General features: G+C 36.2%; 1 protein-coding gene across 4 annotated transcripts in view; it reads right to left on the reverse strand.

Annotated features, from left to right (window-relative positions):
- CCSER1 (coiled-coil serine rich protein 1) overlaps window positions 1–18,656 on the reverse strand; it is a 738,752-nt gene that overhangs the window by 429,074 nt on the left and 291,022 nt on the right. For all 4 annotated transcript variants that reach the window (XM_088133054.1, XM_088133055.1, XM_088133056.1 and 1 more), the window contains exon 6: window positions 16,950–17,160. In XM_088133054.1, the coding sequence (XP_087989180.1) occupies window positions 16,950–17,160 (211 nt within the window). The remainder of the gene's footprint in view (window positions 1–16,949; window positions 17,161–18,656) is intronic.

Genomic DNA, 18,656 nt, shown 5'->3' on the forward strand with positions numbered 1-18,656 from the left:
ACAATGAACATACTAATCACCCCCAGCAGCCACTCGTTAACAACTCAAGAGAAGAAAAAACCCTGCCTAATCCCCAGGAAGATACAGATTCTGACACCAAAACAAGCAGCCACTTGTTAACCCAAACCCCCCACCCCCTACCCCCTGACCCCCCCAACACACACCCCGCAATCCCCCCCTTCAGATCTCTATAAATACCCACAAAAGGGTCACATCATCCTGGGCACAGAGAGAACTGCTCCTGTCTGTGCTCCTGCTCTCTGAAGATGGCGGTCACAGATGCTGGTGAAACGTTAGGAAAGAAAACTTCCAGAACACGGCCACACAGCCTGGAAGACCCACATCAGCCATAGTGATTAAATAATCTGCCCTTTAATGGTGTAATATCAGATATTTATATCAACCTTTTCAGGAAAGAAGGAAGGAAAAGAGATAGTTGCTCATGTCTCTTATTAGAAATTGTAAGAATCAAAAGGTCTCAGCAGGCAGGAGCATCTAGACAACCTTATTTAGGCTCAGTAGTACAGGACTGGACCTAATTAATATTTGGATGAGAGATCATCTGGAAAGGCTATGGCTATGAAGAAAAAAAAAGAATGAACAAAAATTCTATCAAGTTACCAAGAGTTAAGTTTGATTTGAGTAATATCAGAAAGACACTGTAATCCCTATGGTTTGCATAATAAGCCAAACAATCAACCAAGAATTCTCCAGTCAAAACTTCAGCATCAGTAGACCAAGTTCAGAAAACAGATTTTGTAGCAAAGCATCAGTGGGATTGATAGATGTTTCATTCTCATATTGTTCTTGCTTCACATGAAAACCTTTTATAAAGGTATCATTTAAGCTCTGGGGCCTTAATAGGAGTAACTTTTTTTTTTTTTTAATATGGCATTCTTAGCTATGCTATGAAATGTTGATTGTCTGATCTGAAAAAGTTGAAAGAGAACTGGTATGATACAGCTTTATTATTATTTTTTTTTACTGTATTACGTCTTCAGTGTTGATTTAGGTTCTTTTCGAATAGAGAAAATGCATCAATGAGGGAAACATTAAGAAAGTCTATTAACCTTTTCTGTCCCAAGTCTGCCAAAAGTGAAAGAGAGAATAAATGCTTCTATATGAATAACTTGACAACAGAGAACATTAAGATCAAGTATTCCAGCCATTCTGCTTTTAATCTGCAGTGCTACATCATCACCCGTCTTTGTGTATTTTAAGCTATTTATCACAACCTGTTTAGCCTTTCTTGCTGCTATTAGAGATATTAGCTCTGCCAAATCAAGTTATATTAATATTTGAGTACATATTTAACAATAATTAAAGGGGAGAGAATGATGGTCTCAGATTGAAACCTCTGCTTAAAAAAGTAAATTACTTCTGCTAAGACATACCTTGTGGCTGTTTCAAGTTTCTAAGGAACTATTCCTACTTGTCTTAACTAATACAATATGGCTGGTTTGCTTCTAATTATTATTATTTATGGAAAAAAATAAGCCTCCTTTTAGTTAATCAGATAACTATATTATACAAAACTGCTGGTCTAGACTGATCTCAAGATTCCTGAAAATTATTTGTTGCTTGTCAAATATACATGCAATATAATCCAGGCAATTTCCAGCGACAATCTTTGTATGCGCTTTCAAACAGTAAACTAAAAGAACAAACTGACAATTCAAAATTCCCCAGGTTGAGCCGATTCACAGTTGTCCTGAAAAATATTTCTGCACTCCACATTATTTTGAGTTGGCATATCCATATCCATGTCCTCCAAACCACTGCTCTAGAAGGCACCATCAGGGGTATGCTAAGTACAGATGATCAGAGCTATGGTTGAATACATTTGGTAGGCACCTGATTGGGTGAGGATGTGGTACTGAAGAAGGGCCTCCATAGCCAACATGGGTTTATTTCCACAATTTCTTACACAGAAATTGAGAAATAAGCTACACAGGAATTGACTGAATCATAATCATAATCATAATCATAATCATAATCATAATCATCATCATCATCATCTCCTACAACCTTCACTCTGCTTCTTGTAAGAAAGTAAGAGAAAACATCATGACATTTATGAATAATAAGATTTTAGCAGCATGAATACCAACTTGGTTTAAATAGCAATCCCCAAACAGTATTGGACTACACCTTGATTTTGAGCAACCCTTGTAGGTAAAAGCCCTGAACAGTCTGTATCTGTAGCAGAACAAGGAACTTGTGAATACTATGGATTTCCAGAAGGTGATATAAATTGCAATTCCAAATGTCCCTTTATCGTCTACTTAAAAAAAAAAAAAATACACACAGAGAAAATGACATTCTATAAGATAACAACATAACCATATAATGTCCTTCCTTGATAATTCTCCTATTTTATTCTATATATAATCCAGGCATCGCAAATTCAGTATTTGTGTCTTTACTTTTTTAATGTATATGCCACTTCATCAATGGACTCCAGGCAGTTTACAGTGAAAATATCAAAACAATACCAATAACTAAAAATCAACTGTCCAAAGTAAGTTCAAAACAGGTAAAACAATACAAAAATTAAACTAAAAACAGCAAGCATATAGTATTAAGCCCCAAAGATGTTGTGGAAGTGTATAGTCTTTGCCATTTTCCTAAAACCCAAGGGGATGGGGAAAGTTCCCTGCAGGTCATGGGTTGCAAGCTATTCCAAAAATTGTGACAGGTTTGGGTCCATCTAAACTCTTGAAAATTGGGGATTCAAAACATCCTTTCCTGGGTGATCACCCAGGCCAGGTATATTCTGTAGAGAGGATAATCCTGATGGTAACTATCCTAAACCTACTTGGTTACTAAAATGAATTTCAGTCTCCTTCCATCCACTATTGTCAATTAAAAATTCAGCATCAAAAGCCCTTTTGATAAAAGTGTCTCTCAAGCCAGAAATGACCTTATTAATGTGAATTCAAGGTCATGGTCTTTTTCTATAATATCTGATCACAGAAAAGCATTTTTTATAAGGTAGAGTCCAACACTAGCATAAAGATGACCTTTGGCAAAAAAGGACACATTCTTCATACTAACAGTCCTTCTCAGAATAAAGATGAGAGATTCTCTCCAGGAAGCATTCCACTCCCCAGACGATCTCTTTTATGAGAACTAGTAATAGGACAGCTTTCACACAAACAGCATGGCTTGCTTCAGTACTCTCTTTCACACCAGGTTATTTTTATTCCAACAGTCAATTTGGGGTGAAAAGATCCACACGGTTGTTCCAACTCACTGAATACTTGGGAAAAAAGTCTACTGTACTATGAACCTGAATCACTTAAAGAGCAGTTGCATGAAATGTCATAATCTATCAAAGAAGTTTCTGATTTTTGAAATGAATGCTCTGTTGGGGTAAACTCAGTTTGAACTTTGAATAACTCAAGTTTCAGCATGCTTTATTCCAATGCAATTATATGTAAAGTTTAAGAAAATGGACTATTTGGCAATACAAACATCAATGAAATAGTTTAATTTCTCCTCACTATACATCATGAAATCTCTAGGTAACAATTAATGCATTTGATTTTATTACTTAAATTACTACTATAATCCATCCATCCAATTTCTCCCTGCTAGAATCTAGCAAACTCTTGGTGGCTTACAACAAAATAAAATTGTTACATTACTTATAATAATACAACCCCACGCCATAACTAAATATCTACACCCACTGTGCTTACTATTTTTTCATATTATAACACAAGGCTAAGGCTGCAATTCTGCACACACATGTGAAAATTAGCTGTATTTAATTTAAAAGGGCTTCTTTCTGAGTTGAGAAGCAAAGGTCTACTACACAGTTAATTCATTGATCAATCTGCAGTTTTTGGCAATCTCCTAAAAGAGTAATCTGGTCTCTCTTTAAATATATGCCTGTATCATATAAAATCAAATTGTTTTCAATAACTCCATTAAAAGTGCTGTCTAAACTTATTTCAATTTAAAAACCAGGTGAAGCAGTCACAAGCACAAAAGAAGAGCCTTCAGCGTCTCCTTTCTCAAGCTGAGGAATACCTTGACTACTGATTTATATTACTATGTTGGACACCATAGATAACACAAACAAACAAATGAACAATCAAATAAATAAATAAATAAATAAATAAATGTATGTTCCAATTCCTTAGTTTTTGCATGTACGTTTCCATGCTATAGAAAGATATAAGAGAATCAGCTTGTTATTATCACTGGGAGTAAACCCCATACCTCTGAAAGAGCAAATTCACCCAACTCGATGACAGATTTAAGTTGGGATACACAACTTGTGTCTGCTCTCAGCTGTTTCAGAATATAATGTTTAATCTAACAGAAAGGAAAAATGATTAAGTACATGGAGCCTATATTCATACAACATACTTAAGAGTAAACCTGGGCTAACAGAACATAATGGTGGGATTCATATAAAAGCTATGCCCAAATAATTAAACTGATTTTTGGCTTAATGGTATGGCCTGGTTCAGAGAATATGATAAGACAATGCTGAGCCACAAACTACCTGACATCTTAGCCTGGCATGAAACTAAGGCATATTATTTCTTCAATCCACAGAGCTTTCTGGAGGATCAAACACTTTTGATTCTAAAGTCATAGTCATAAACATTCTAAATGCTGTTGTGAGCTGTTTAGAAGCATATAAAAATAGATGGGATACAAAGATTTTAAATAAATAAATGCAATACACTGACTGGGATGGCATTCCATTTCAGAATGGTCAGTACCAATTAAAATAGTGAACTAGGATCATGGAGAACCAAGTCTGAACCCCACGCAATACTCCTAAATATATCTGGAAAGGAATAAATTATCCTTATGGCTCTGCTCTCTGCCATCAGACATTGATAAAAGTCAACAATGTACCATTTTAACCTCCTCCAGCTATCAGCATTAGAGGCTTAGGACTGAATCATAAGCAGAAACTACATATGGACACTTTTGGTTAGTCACACTATTGAATTCACACATGGCAGTAAGCCAAGGTTTGATTAACCATGGCATGTTGAATTAGCCACAGTTGGTCAGGCTCACAAAACAGTTAAATCATCAGAACTGTTTCCATTACAGAAAGTAAAAACCACAGTAGGGCTTACTACAACCAATTGAACCCAGCTACTTTCTAAGACTAATTTATCCAGCAGAAACCAAATCAAAACAAATTAGAAACTTGAAGCCCTCTGGGTGTGTTAAAACAGCCACTTCCAGAATCCCCAAGCCAAAGGACCATGCTGTTTGGGAAAAATGAGAATTCATTTCTATCTTCTGAAGGCTGTCAGGTGTGGAAGGACTGTTTATGTTCTAATAATCACATCCTATTTTTATTTAAGTTGTTATACGACTCTTTCGTGGGTTTGTTGCTGAGACTAACATGGCTACTTGCCTGAAAATACACAGCAAAGTCCTTGCCAATATAAACCCAGAAGAGGGTTTATGTATATTTCTCTGAGAAGAAATGAAGTATGAGAGGATGAGGAGATGATGATGATGATGATGATGATGATGAAGAAGAAGAAGAAGAAGAAGAAGAAGAAGAAGAAGAAGAAGAAGAAGAAGAAGAAGAAGAAGAAGAAGAAGAAGAAGAAGAAGAAGAAGGAGTGCTCTGTTGAACTTAGCATGATTTATTTCCAAGTAAACATGTATAAAAATATATTGTGTATCTTGTCATGTTCTATGTAATTGCACAGGCCTCTTTAAATAGGCAGATGCACCCATGCATACTAACATACTCATCCTAATTTATTTAGCTAGAAGTTCACCGAAAGGCATTTATATGCATTCAGCAAATAAAAAAGGCATATCAAGAAAATACCTGATTTGTGCCACAAGGAAGAAACAACTGCATAGTCAATACTGTTACTGACATGGTAAATGCAATTTAATAACTGTTAAAGTCTAGCAGCAAAAAAGTAAATGATGAGCATAGAAGTTTAAAACTTCCTCCTCACTGCAGAAAAACACATGTTTACCAAGGACATAAAGAAAGAAAGAAAAAAAGATGAAAATGATGCATTTGATGAAACAAAGAGTTATAATGTCCCCTTGAGAAACTATATCAATATTTAAGATGGTCTCACCAATGTTAAAACAATGAAGGAAGGAAGGAAGTTGGTTAAGATGAGTGATGGAATTAGATCAAGGACAAACTCATCCATATTTTTAAAAAGGAGACATTAATGGGGCTGCTGTCCAAAATGATATCTGGACTGGCAACGGCACCTTGAAGGCATGGGAAAAACTACATAAAACTACCATAAATCTAGCTATAGCTGCATTTAACATCAGACTTAAACATGAGGAAATCAATACAGTATTTCATTATTTAACAAAGCACTTTAGCACAGGGAATGAAGAACTTAGGATTTTTAAAATAATATCTGGGTAAAGGAAACAATACAGGGAGAAGAATCTGTGGTCCACTAAACACCACTGATTCCTGGTCTTTCTCAGCTTTGGACATGCCAACAGGGATTGCTGAAAATCAGTTCATCAACTATGAAGGTCCACAGATTCCTTCTCCTCCATATATTCAATGAATTTATTCTTCAAATTCTGACTCTTATATAGCTTTGCCAGTACTATCCACATGCATGATAGAGGTGCCAGCTTTGGAGTACCAAAAATAAACATTTTGATTTCCCCATTCCACAAAAAAGCTATTCATGCTGCAGTATTTTGTTATAGACACAACTAACATGGGAAACTTTTCCCCACAGAAGCCACAACCTAGAAGGCATATTTGCTCCAAATTAGCTTGACATGATAAAGAATTGCTTCCAATGATGTAATTCCTCTGCATCTGATGGATGCAGCTCCACCTGTAATGCATTCTTAATTCTACACACCCTCCATAAATCTGGCACAGACAATGAATGAAGTTTCGCTATGTGAGCAGTGATCCATTCTTTTTATGCTGGAGGTAGATCAACACACACACACACACACACAATTTATATGGCTGCCCATCTCAACAAGTGACTGGGGCATCAAACAGAATTAAAATAAAATAAAAAACAATTACAAACATTACAGGCAAATACAAAGCAACCGAGACACATAACCCAAATCACTAGAACAACCAAGAAACGGGTCCCTGCACACTCCGAGGCTCCATGCCTGGGCACAGAACCAGGTCTTTAGGGCCTTATGAAAAGCCAACAGGGTTGGGCCACCTTGATCTCCAGAGGGAGAATTTCCACAAGGTGGGTGCTATGGCAGAAAAGGCATGTCTTCTTGCCAACCAGCATTCTTTGGCTGACGGAACCTGGGGCATGCCCATCCTGCATGACCAGACTGGATGAGTAGAAACAACTGGGGAGTGATGGTCTCTCAAGTAATCGGGTCCCAAGCCAAGAAGGGCTTTAAAGGTGATCACCAGCACCTTCAATTACACCCAGAAGCATACTGGCAATCAATGCAGCTTGCGGAATAATGGTGTTACATGCACCAAATAACCAGCACTATTTACAACCCATGCTGTCACATTCTGCACCAGTTGAAGCTTCCAAATGCTCTTCAAGGGCAGCCCCACACAGAGCGCATTGCAGTAATCCTCCCCATCTCAACTGTTTTCAATTTGTCTCCACCTCCTCCACTCCACAATGTTGTTAGGAATAGATACTGAGTGGAAATACACATGAAATTTCTGAAGGATATCTATAACTAGACATTTGAACATGCTGAAAAGCTAGCCAATCATTGTGCTTATGGTAAAAAATCATGCTGGTAACCAGAATCAGGTAACCTATCTTGCACAAGGGTAAACAATGTTTGATTACTGGGGATTACACTTTGAGGGTAACTAAAAGCCATAATGGATGATGCCAAGTGAGTAGGATTGTAACACATGGACAGAACAAGGACTTTCCAAGTTTGGAAGAGTTGGAGCTCCAAAGGTCAGGAAAATGTTTCAGGGCCACAGGCTGCCCACCCATTTAACTAGATTATATACATTACTTTATAATCAATGGGTGGGTGAATGATAGAAATTCTCCAATAACTGTGCAACTGAAAGTTTTTCAAAGACTTCTGGTACAATCACTGAAGAATCTCTCCATTTTTGTTTAACAGAAAGCACAAAAAACAACTATGCATCCTCTGAAGAATATTTGGGCAACTAGGATCTCAATCAAACTGCCCACCAGATCCTCAGAAAATTTTCCAAACTCCCTCTGAACCCATTAGGCACCTGGTGAAGACCCATCTAACAAGTCTTTCTCCACAGAAATCAGAAAGAGATCTGTGCATGATAAGGAGCAGAACTTGATACCCCCCACTTTCAGATCATGTTGCATCTGCTCTGAGACAAAAAAGCAGATCAAGCATGTGATCTCTTATGTGCATCAGGCCCCCAGTGAGTTGGTCATGTCCATGGTTGTCATGGTGACCATGAACTCTATCAACTTCTTGTTCTATCTGTATTGTCCCAGTAAGCTTTGTCCCATCATAAAAGACTTGCTATCTAAGATCATTTTATGAGGATAATAGAAGTAGAGTTTCTTCCTCGTATTTTCTTATTAAGAAGGTAGGAAGGACAACAATTAAATCATGATGTTAATGCATTTGCACAATAATTAAAATTACACTAATTTACCGAAACATAAGGAGTTTTCATGCATCACAAAAGCCTTTCACACTTTTTTAAACATAGCTTGGTGTTTCTGTTGCAAATTTAAAGAACAAACACCAAAGAATGCTGCCTGTAATAACGACTACCCCTTGCAAATGCAACTGCTGACTTTCTGAATATTACATTTTACAGCCAGGAAAGAAAAACACTGTAGTAGTTAAAAGCAATACTGTAATCCAAGCATGAAGAGCACAACCTGCTGGCCATTTTCTTTACTGTGTCTAATACTTCACAATTTGCCATAATGCAAGAGAACTGGACATTTTGGATATATACAGAAAATTGAATACTGGACATGTTTGACAAACAATATTGCAGTGGCTAATTAATTATGGAAAGCAATCAGGATGTGAACATCAAGTTATATATTTCTTCTTTTCTTGCCCAGGTTTTCCCAGAACAACTTCCAGACTTCAAGCATCACTCTGTTGGATTTAGAGTATTACACTAGCTTTTAATAAGCTATTAACCACAGTTCAGTTGTGCCAGGAAATAGAAAATTAACCCTTCTCTCCAAAGTCCAGGAAAGCTCTGACAAAGGGGGAAATTGAAGAAAGAGGACAATGGTGATATCACCTACTTCTCCACTCTAAAGCATATCTTTGGCAAAACAGCTCCTTAGAAATAAATCTGGATATCCCGTATCCAGTTTAGCATGGAGATGCCTAAGGTATTGTAATATGCCAAGCTCATGCCATAAGTGGGATCAGGTGTTCAAAGTCACTTGAACTTCCTGGTTATGTGTTATGGTTTAGGCAGAAATCATACATATACTAATGAAATACCAAATAAGACATTTAATAAGAAATTAACCTTGATATGACGGTAAGGTCATTGTCTGGACAAATTATTTGGTTCGGCAAATGACAAACGTGTTTGCGGCATTATCATGGAGTGAGACTTCTTTGAATACTTATATTTTCATGCCTTACTATGGAGTAATAGTTGCAATCCAACTAAATATCATTGGTGTTCTTCCATTTTATGGTTCTTAAAGCAGAGAATGTCCTCTGCCTGGAAACTTGCTAAGAAACAGATTTCTAATAGGAGAAAGCAGGAGAAGTCACTTTCTGTATGACAACCGGTTCATTTTTACCCCAAACTATTTATTTTCAATACAGTGGAGAAAAATGCTGATGCCTTACAAAGCCACACTCTCTAATTCTATCCAACAATTAATGAACATACACATTATTTTCTACCATCTTGTTGCTGTAGCCCTTTCAGGGAATTTTAATAAACAGCATGAATAATATACAGAAATAAACATATACTAACTTTCCTCTCTCCACCCTTGATAACATTTAAGACACATTTATATGTTACTGAGAGCTCAGAACATTGCTTTTCTGTCACTATGTATTTTTCACCCTATTAGTAGGACTAATTTTATCTAATGTTTGGTGTGTAAGTGTGTGTGCGTGTGTTTAAATTTTCCACTTAGACCTGCCATAAAGAAAACACCAACATTTGAAGTCATGTACTTCTTGAAAAGAGTGTGCCTTCCTTCAGAAATAATTATTTGAAACACAAACTGAAATGTAATCATATTTGGTTTAAATTAGAAAGGCTAATTTATTAGGAGATAATGTGCAAATCGTTTTCTTACAAGAACATAGAGCAATTTGTCACAAAACGGCAGCCCAATTTGCATTATAATGGGTTCTCTTATCATTTCAGAGTATAATTGTTTAGAACATTTTGATACAGTTACAGCAAACACCCCACATACAGAGAGAGAGAGAGAGATTTTCAAGTTGTACCTAAAAACTGCCAACATTTATTATTGACTGCATAAATCTCTGATACTAGATGTTATACATTAACAATGGATCATATGGAATATATAAGATTACAGTCTTCAAAATAACAACATCTTCTAATCCATATGCATTTGGCAAATATAAGTATTTTTAACACAAAACAAAAAAGGAGGCAGTTCTGGATGTCAGATGGGCAGAAAGTAATCTGTGAAATAGATCTGCCCGCCCTGATTCCCAGTGCTACCCAGCAACATCATTTTAAAGCAAGAGATGTCAGAAGACTTGTTTGTTTGAAGAAAAAGGAACATATTGTCAAAACTTGAGGCAAACAGATATTTAAATATACATCCACACCCTAATATGGGACAAAATGTGTTTGCAACATGAGGCAAATATATAATTATACATGAATGTACATATAGGTAGGCAATGTTCTGCCTGAGCTCATGCGCTTCATCATTGGGATGCATTACTACTGGGTGGAGCCTAAACACTAAAGGGACGGGAGAGGAAATTGCTTAGTGTGGCACCAAGCATTTCTGAGCTCAAAACTGTGGTCTGAGCAATGGAGTAAACATTAAGGATACATAGGCACATACTGGAGTCATTTAATTTAAATAATGTAGAACCATATGCTAAAATATAGGATTCTTTGGTACAATCAACATTTTCTTTGCCAGAGTCAAGATTGCTCTATATCCATAGCCCACAAATCTAGTATTCAATTGTAAATCTAATTGGCTCATGAGTCTGTGGAAACTAAGACCATATAAAGCTTGACTGATCAATTGATTATGTGCCATCAAGTCACTGTCAACTCTTAGCGACCACATACATAGATTTTCTCCATGACGATCTGTTTATGTGGTCTCTCAGGCTTTCCAATGGTGCACTCATTGCCACTGTAATAGTCCATCCACTTTGCTGCTGGAGATTTCTAAATCTTCAAGTCAGATACAGGAATGTACATGCAGTGCAGTGCAGTGCGCACTCAGAAGCTTATTCTGGCTATGAGAATGGCAGGATAAGAGGTCACAGTGATGGGAAGCATTTCACTAACGATAGTTGTGGCATCGCCTTGCCTTAACCAGAGGAATTGTCTTGCCTCTGTACCCAGCTGCCTCTCCTAGACCAAGGTATATGTGTATAAACCAGGCCTAAATTTTCTGTTTTTTCATGCAAATATGAGATGGAATATAATCAGAAATAAGCCATTTTAATTTTTCCAGCACTTACTGGTGATACACAACCAATTAAATACTTATTCCTTTCTTTGTTGAACTACATTCTTTCTAGCATAGGTATTAGAAAACATTAATAGTGATGAATATAAATATGATAATATGAAGCTGAATACATGGTACATCTTGAAATTCCTTCCCCCCAGCCACCCACCAAAAACATCTTAAAGAAATTTAGTTTTTATACACAATACTAACCTGGTTCACACATGCTAAGCCATGGTTTAACCATGGTATGCTGAATAAATCACAATAAATTGGGCTTATACAACATGCTGAGGCTATGGGGAAATTCTGTTTACATTCCTTGACTAACAATTGAAAATAATAATAATGAAAGAAGTGGGAGTGATTTCATGGATGGGATCTGAAAAATTCTGTTTTAAAGATGGTTTTGCATATACTTCAACTTTATTTTTTCATTTCATTTTTTTCTTCTTAGTCTTTCATTCCTCACTTTGAGCTCTGACCCTGCCTACTTTGGGAATATAGCTCTTGACATATTTAGAGCTCAAAGTTATAATTGTTAATATTAATTTAATATCATATTTTTGCACACAAATGTATATCCCAAGATGATGAACATTATAAAACACTATAAAAACCAAATTAATATGCCAGGAGAATCCCAGTGGGTTTAAAGAAAGCAGAATAATCCTATTTAGGACGACAATGGTTAGAGATTCATTATTGTGAATTTACTGTGAGTTATATATTTAAAAGGCAGAGCCACTGCTGTTTTTTTTTCTTCTTTTTTTCTTTTCTGCAGAATAAAAAATAATGCTACCGCTCCAAAGGAAAAGAGCAAAACTGATTTTCCCAGGAGAAAGAATCTCAGGATAAAAGTGATTCATGGACAGATATTTATTTTAGCTATCTCCATCCTGCACAGCGGAGATAAGAGAACTGCTAGTCATCTTACTGTATCATTTGTAAGTCTGCAGAAGTACTGGCAGCAGGGCTTGAGTGTATCGTTGTTTGCAGGTAAGTTATCTTTCTACGAATTTGAAATAAGAAATGCTGCTGGGATAGGAGAAGGCAGCAAGGGGAAAGAAAAAAAGGGAGGGAGAATTGGAATTTTCTTTCCAATGTGGATGCTAGATGAAAATACTTTCACTTGGCAATTGGTCAGGAATGAAGTGGGTGGTCAAAGATCAATGGACATTTTCATAGTGTGAAATTGAAGATAGTTTATTTTTCTATTCAGTTCTCTGTTGGTGTGCAACAATTAGTGTTGAGGGAGGGAGGGAGGGAGGGAGGGAGGGAGGTTTAATCTTTAAGTGATGCTAAGAATAGAAATGGCAGCTCCTGGCCTACCTTGTCTGGCACTGAAAACTAAGCTGGATTTGCCTTAGTTAATACTTGGATGGGAATTCCAAGCATGTAGGTTAAACTGCGAAGTGTGAGTGGAATCATACCAGAAAACAGTGGTAAACCACTATCATAACTGCTGCCAAGAAAACTGCATGTATGGGTCCATGTAGCCATCAGGAATTGAGCTTGACTTTAGACTGTCTTTACCTGCCATGATTAGCAAAACTTTCTAACTCATTATGGGTTAGATCCTAAATTGTTAATAAATAAAATGCTATTTATTAAGCAGTTACATATATGAGATTCACTCAAGGAAAAAAAGCATGGAAACTACTTAATGACAGGTATTATGCAATAGGTACAGAACTCCAAATCCACATAACAGTTTTATTTTTGGATAACAGTCTATGAAAATCTAAATGGCTCTTGATTTCCAAATGTAGTCTAAAAATGAATCATGCTGTGGAACTTTCAGATTTTATTAGAGTCCTAAATCAACCCATTGGTGTCATTGCTCCTACGTTTCCTATACCAAATGTCTAAATTGACCCTAAATGTGCTGACACTTCTTTCTAAACCAGGATTACATTAACCAAGTTTGTTGAATAAGCCAAAGTGGCTTGCTTCTCAATCAATGGGCTAAGACACTGTGCTAAACCAGAAACAAATTGTACTAATTTGCTATGTGAAGGCAAGCACTGGACTGGTTCACACATCACGTTCAGCCATAAGATGGTCTGTTTGATATGGCTTGGCAAGTTGTATAAATCCAGCAGCTGTATTTCATAAACTATATCTTAACCTAATGTGACTATGAATCCAGTCCCCCCAGTTATTCAATAAACTGTGATTAAAACAATCTACTACTTAGTGTGATATATGATTTCAGTCACTGTGCTTCTTGCTGTTCTTGTTCAGCTTTGACTTAAATTTCTTTATGCCCATACATTAAAACTTGTATTTTTTGTTTTGTTTTGTTTTTTTATGGACTACATATGCACAGAATAGGAAAGAGAAAGTTTGGGGGAAATCTGCATCAGTTGTTGTTGCTGTTGTTATTCCCTTACCAAGTGAGCCTTTTCAAGTATCATATAACTCTTGTTAGCAGTTAACAAAAGAATGAGTGAAACACGACTACAGGAAGTGACTTCAAGTTAATGTATATTACATATATAGATGCAATCGAAAAGCAGGACAGAATTTAAGATCTTGCACTTGCATACTTATTGTTGCTTCACATATTAGAAAATTATGTTTGACAACTTGACACTTTAATTCCTTCAGTCCAATTAAGCTGTTGGGAGACTCAATTACTACATAACGTGGGTTGGGAACTCCTCTTTCTGTAGTGCCCTCCTTCTTACCCCACTTCTATTTCCTATTGCTTCTTATTAAAAGAGTTGAGGAACTCATTATGAACCTTGTTATCATTAACTTTGCCTTCCTTATTATGATAGACATTTTTATCTCTGCTGTCTTTAAGAACCACATCATTTAGTCCAAAATTATTCAAAGACTATGAAAAGAATTGAGCATGTTCTATTCACTCCTAGGCTGTGTGTGTTAAAATAATCTTATATGCAGATTATCTACAGTGCAAATGACTGAGAAAAAGAAATGGAGTTTATCAGCTCCATTGCCAAGTAACTGGAATGACTGGCCTAAAGCAATATAAAATATGAAGAAAATTCTGAACTAGAAAATTTGCTGTTTGTATTGCTTTTAAAGAGAAATGTTTATAAATAAATATACAAGTCTGGTGAACAGAGCATTTCTACAATGATACTTGCTTATCCACTACAATAGTGACTGTTTATATATGTTTAGCCCAATCCCCATATTCATCATACTCAGCTTTGCAACTTATCCGCAGCAAAGACTCCTTTAATGACTGTTTGGATCAGGACTTTGCCCAACAGAAAAATGAGTAAGGATGAGTTAGTCTTCAGCATTTTTTTAATAATTAAAAAAGAGCATCAGCAGTATCAAAAGAATTATTCCCCCCTCCCCCATGAAGATCCTACAGTAATTATTCATAACTGCTCTACCTGAAAAGGAACAGCAAGAGACTGGATTTCATGTCAACAAGCAGTGTGATTTGTAACTGGAAGGCAAACAGACACTAAAACCAAACAAACAGGTGGCTTGAGATATGTTCTTAAACTATCCATAGTTTAATAAGTTAATCCATAGTTAACCATAACAATAAATATAGGCACATTTTTAGAATGACAGTCACAATATTAATGACAATATTCATATTTAATCCATTTTACACTGTTACAAAATGAAGAGATTTTTAGCACATATTATTTGAAGAAGAAAAAAGTTTGCTTTAAATGGAAACTTGCGGAATAAATCAGCAATGGTATGCTGGTTAATTAAAACCTCAGCAAAAAAAAAAAAAAAAACCTGGAGAGATTTACAACCAAATAAATTTATAAATGCCTCTTAATTTGTTAGTAATCTGGGGAATTTGCTGGGCTCAGAGAGAAAGATGTACTGTATATCAGCTGCTTAAACCTCCTGCACGTATAATGCCAAAACTGATCATCATGACTGCTAGTTATTGATCTTATAAATTCCAGAATCAGCTATTTATACTTTTAGAGAATCTACTCTTTCCTTTTACAAAGTTTCTAGCCCTCCTTTCCATGAATAAATGTCTAATTATGGACAGGCTATGAACACAAAAAAGGTATCAGAATTAGCATTTTGGTGTTCTTTTATATGGCTGCAACATTGCTGCAGTTTATTTATTTATTTATTTATTCTGATATAACAGTAACATACAATTTCCATACACTGCTTTTGCTTTATGTTTTAACTTGAATTAAGAAGCCCCATGTAGTTTCCAATCCTAAACCTTTCAAAAACATATGCCAAAATCAGATTACATTACGAATCTCCATAAGAGTTAGGCCTGATAAAATAATGAAAGCCCATTGGACAAATTCCATTCAATATGTAGACATCCACCACGACTGCAGCATCGCTTGATGACTTTCATTTGTGAGTCACAGTGTTAGCACAATAGATAACAATTTCACAGTGACCATGTTTGGATTTAATACTTCATTCCACCTTAAGTCTATAAGGATGAGTCTGATCTTTGGGTGATTCTCCCCTACCACTTATTCTGCACAGAGAGCTGCAAGAAAACTAGAAGCATTTTTTTCTGCTCATTGCAGTTTGTCTGAATAAACAAAGATCAAACTGTACTAATTCTGGCTTGTTTAAATAAACCACAATTAAAATTAATAACAATTTAGGTATGGGGCAAACCAACTGGGAGTCAAAAACAGAAGTAGATGCTTCAAATCTTCTCCTCACATTCCCACCAGAAATGAGAATACCCATACCAGTGAAGTGTAACTTAGCATAACAGCAAGGTCGCCATCTCACATGCAGTACTATGACTGGAGCAGTTGCCATGCAAACCTCTAATAGCTCTTTGGAGTGTCCAGATCCATTTTAAGTTTTTCAACAGAATGTTTAAAACATTACTGAACTGGATGAATACTGATCTGCCTGCATGGCTGAGTGATCAGATGACTGCTTGACCATGTGGCCATGGGTAATGAACAACAAATGTTTCACATGACCAGAGACAATTATAAGTCGAGTCAGTAAGATTACAACAAGCTTTTATTTATTGTTTCAAATTTTCCTGGCATCCTAATGCTTCCTAACTCTCTCTCTCCATTTCTTTTTAGTTTTCCACCATGTTTTTACCTTCTCTTGTACCCAAAGATGCATTATTTCTCCTCCTGCCCCCCATGGTATTGCAAACCAGGAACCAAACCAGGAACCACTGTTATCAAGTTCTGATAATTAAGGATATCTGATACAACATCTTCAGGGATAATTCTGGCAATGAATTAATGATTAACAGAGAATAACCTAATAATCATTCTTTAGTGGTCAACCACACCATCATTAATTTTTTTTAAAAAATGGTATTCTTTTGATCATTTAAAAACTTACGTCTTGGAGAACCCTCTTCATTTTCAACAGTAATGTTTTTACTGCTGTGCAGTCTTGCATCATCAGACGGAAGGGCAAGGATTCTATTCCTCCAGCTTCTTCCGTGGCTGCAAAAGGCCATTCTATAGATGGGCTGTGGGCTAGCTGGCTCACACGAGGACATCTTGCTTCCGCTCGATCCACTTCCTTTGATAACTTAAGAGAAAGGTTCCTGTCAAGAAATAATATCAAAACGTTAGCAAGCAATGAATAGCAAGGAAATGAATTAAAAAGATGAAGCACTGTTTAAAATAAGGCCTATTTACTTTCCCTACATTCCTTGTTTTCACATGTATATTGTGACTTATATCAGTAATCTTCAGTATTTTCAGTGCAACGATCCATAAATCTGTTACATCGCAGCAATTTCTGAAGCACTTGAAAGAAAGCAAGGTTCTATATTCAGCCCATTAGTTACCTATTTATATCTGAGGGTAACATCTCAATTAATAAGGAAGAACTGTAAAACTCCTGACCCTTCAAACACTTTGAGAGAGAAACTGATTCAGACTCATAGACAAGTATCTGGAGATAATAAATTCCAAAATTAAAGAACAAAATAAAAAGAAGAAAAGAGTATAAATATGGTAATGCAGACAGGAGAAAGAGAGAGGAGAGGAACTGTGGAGTGGTAGATACAGGACCAACAGGAATACTGCAGTGTACAGTACATAAGAGACTGGACCATGAGAATCACTTTTGTTTCTACATACATATTCTTTGCGTATGTTTTGGTTTGGGTTTTTGTCTCAAGAAGCTCCTAATATCTGTCTATACATCCTATCCTTCTGCATTATGCTGCCAGGTTGCATACAATTTAAACATAAATGGTGTTGTTGCCTGAGCCTCACAGTAATTATGCATAATTAGTTCTTAATCATCATAACAAAGAAAAATTATGCTCATGAACACACATGCATACACTAGAAAGAATCTTGGTTCAGTTTGCTTGGACTGGGCTGTATCTTCTAAGAGGATAAGACACTATTTCCTAGGGTGATCTACTCAAAATTATGATCCTCTTAAAGTTGTACCTAACATAGCATTAGTAAAGAAAGCATGAAGGATGGTACTGTGTTCTTAATGTATTCCACCAAAGGCTATGCAAGCTACTGTTGGAAGAGCCAGCACAAACCATATATATAACAACAAAGTCAGAATGAATTGTGAAAATGGAATCAACTGCCCAAGAATGAAAATGGAGTTTCTGAAAACAGCAGAAGCTTTGTGCTGCTGGAATGATCTCACTGGATGTAACTTTTATACTTTAGAGCTTTAATACTTAGCATCAAGAAAGAAGTGGTGGCATCCTTTGGTGGCGAGAATCTACAGTTAACTTAGGCAGTGTCATTAGAAGGTTACAATGGATGATGTGATTCAACATAGGGGAAAAGAATATACACATGGTGGGTTTGGGTTTTCTTTTTGCTGTTATAACAACAACAACAACAGCTGTAATAATAGATAAAAGATTATGATAAGCCTGTTTGGGATTTACAGAATATGGAGCTTTCATGTGCTTTGTGCTTTAAAATAAATAAATAAATATGTATGTATGTATGTATGTATGTATGTACATACGTACATACGTATGTATGCATGTATGTATATATGTATCACAATGCTGATTTTTTTTAAAAAAAAAAAGAAGGCAGCAAGAAGGCCTAA

The sequence above is a fragment of the Python bivittatus genome, unplaced genomic scaffold, assembly GCF_059951505.1.
Source record: "Python bivittatus isolate LINGU-HERP-01145 unplaced genomic scaffold, Pbiv_v1 ctg000070_np1212, whole genome shotgun sequence".
Classification (NCBI taxonomy): domain Eukaryota; kingdom Metazoa; phylum Chordata; class Lepidosauria; order Squamata; family Pythonidae; genus Python; species Python bivittatus.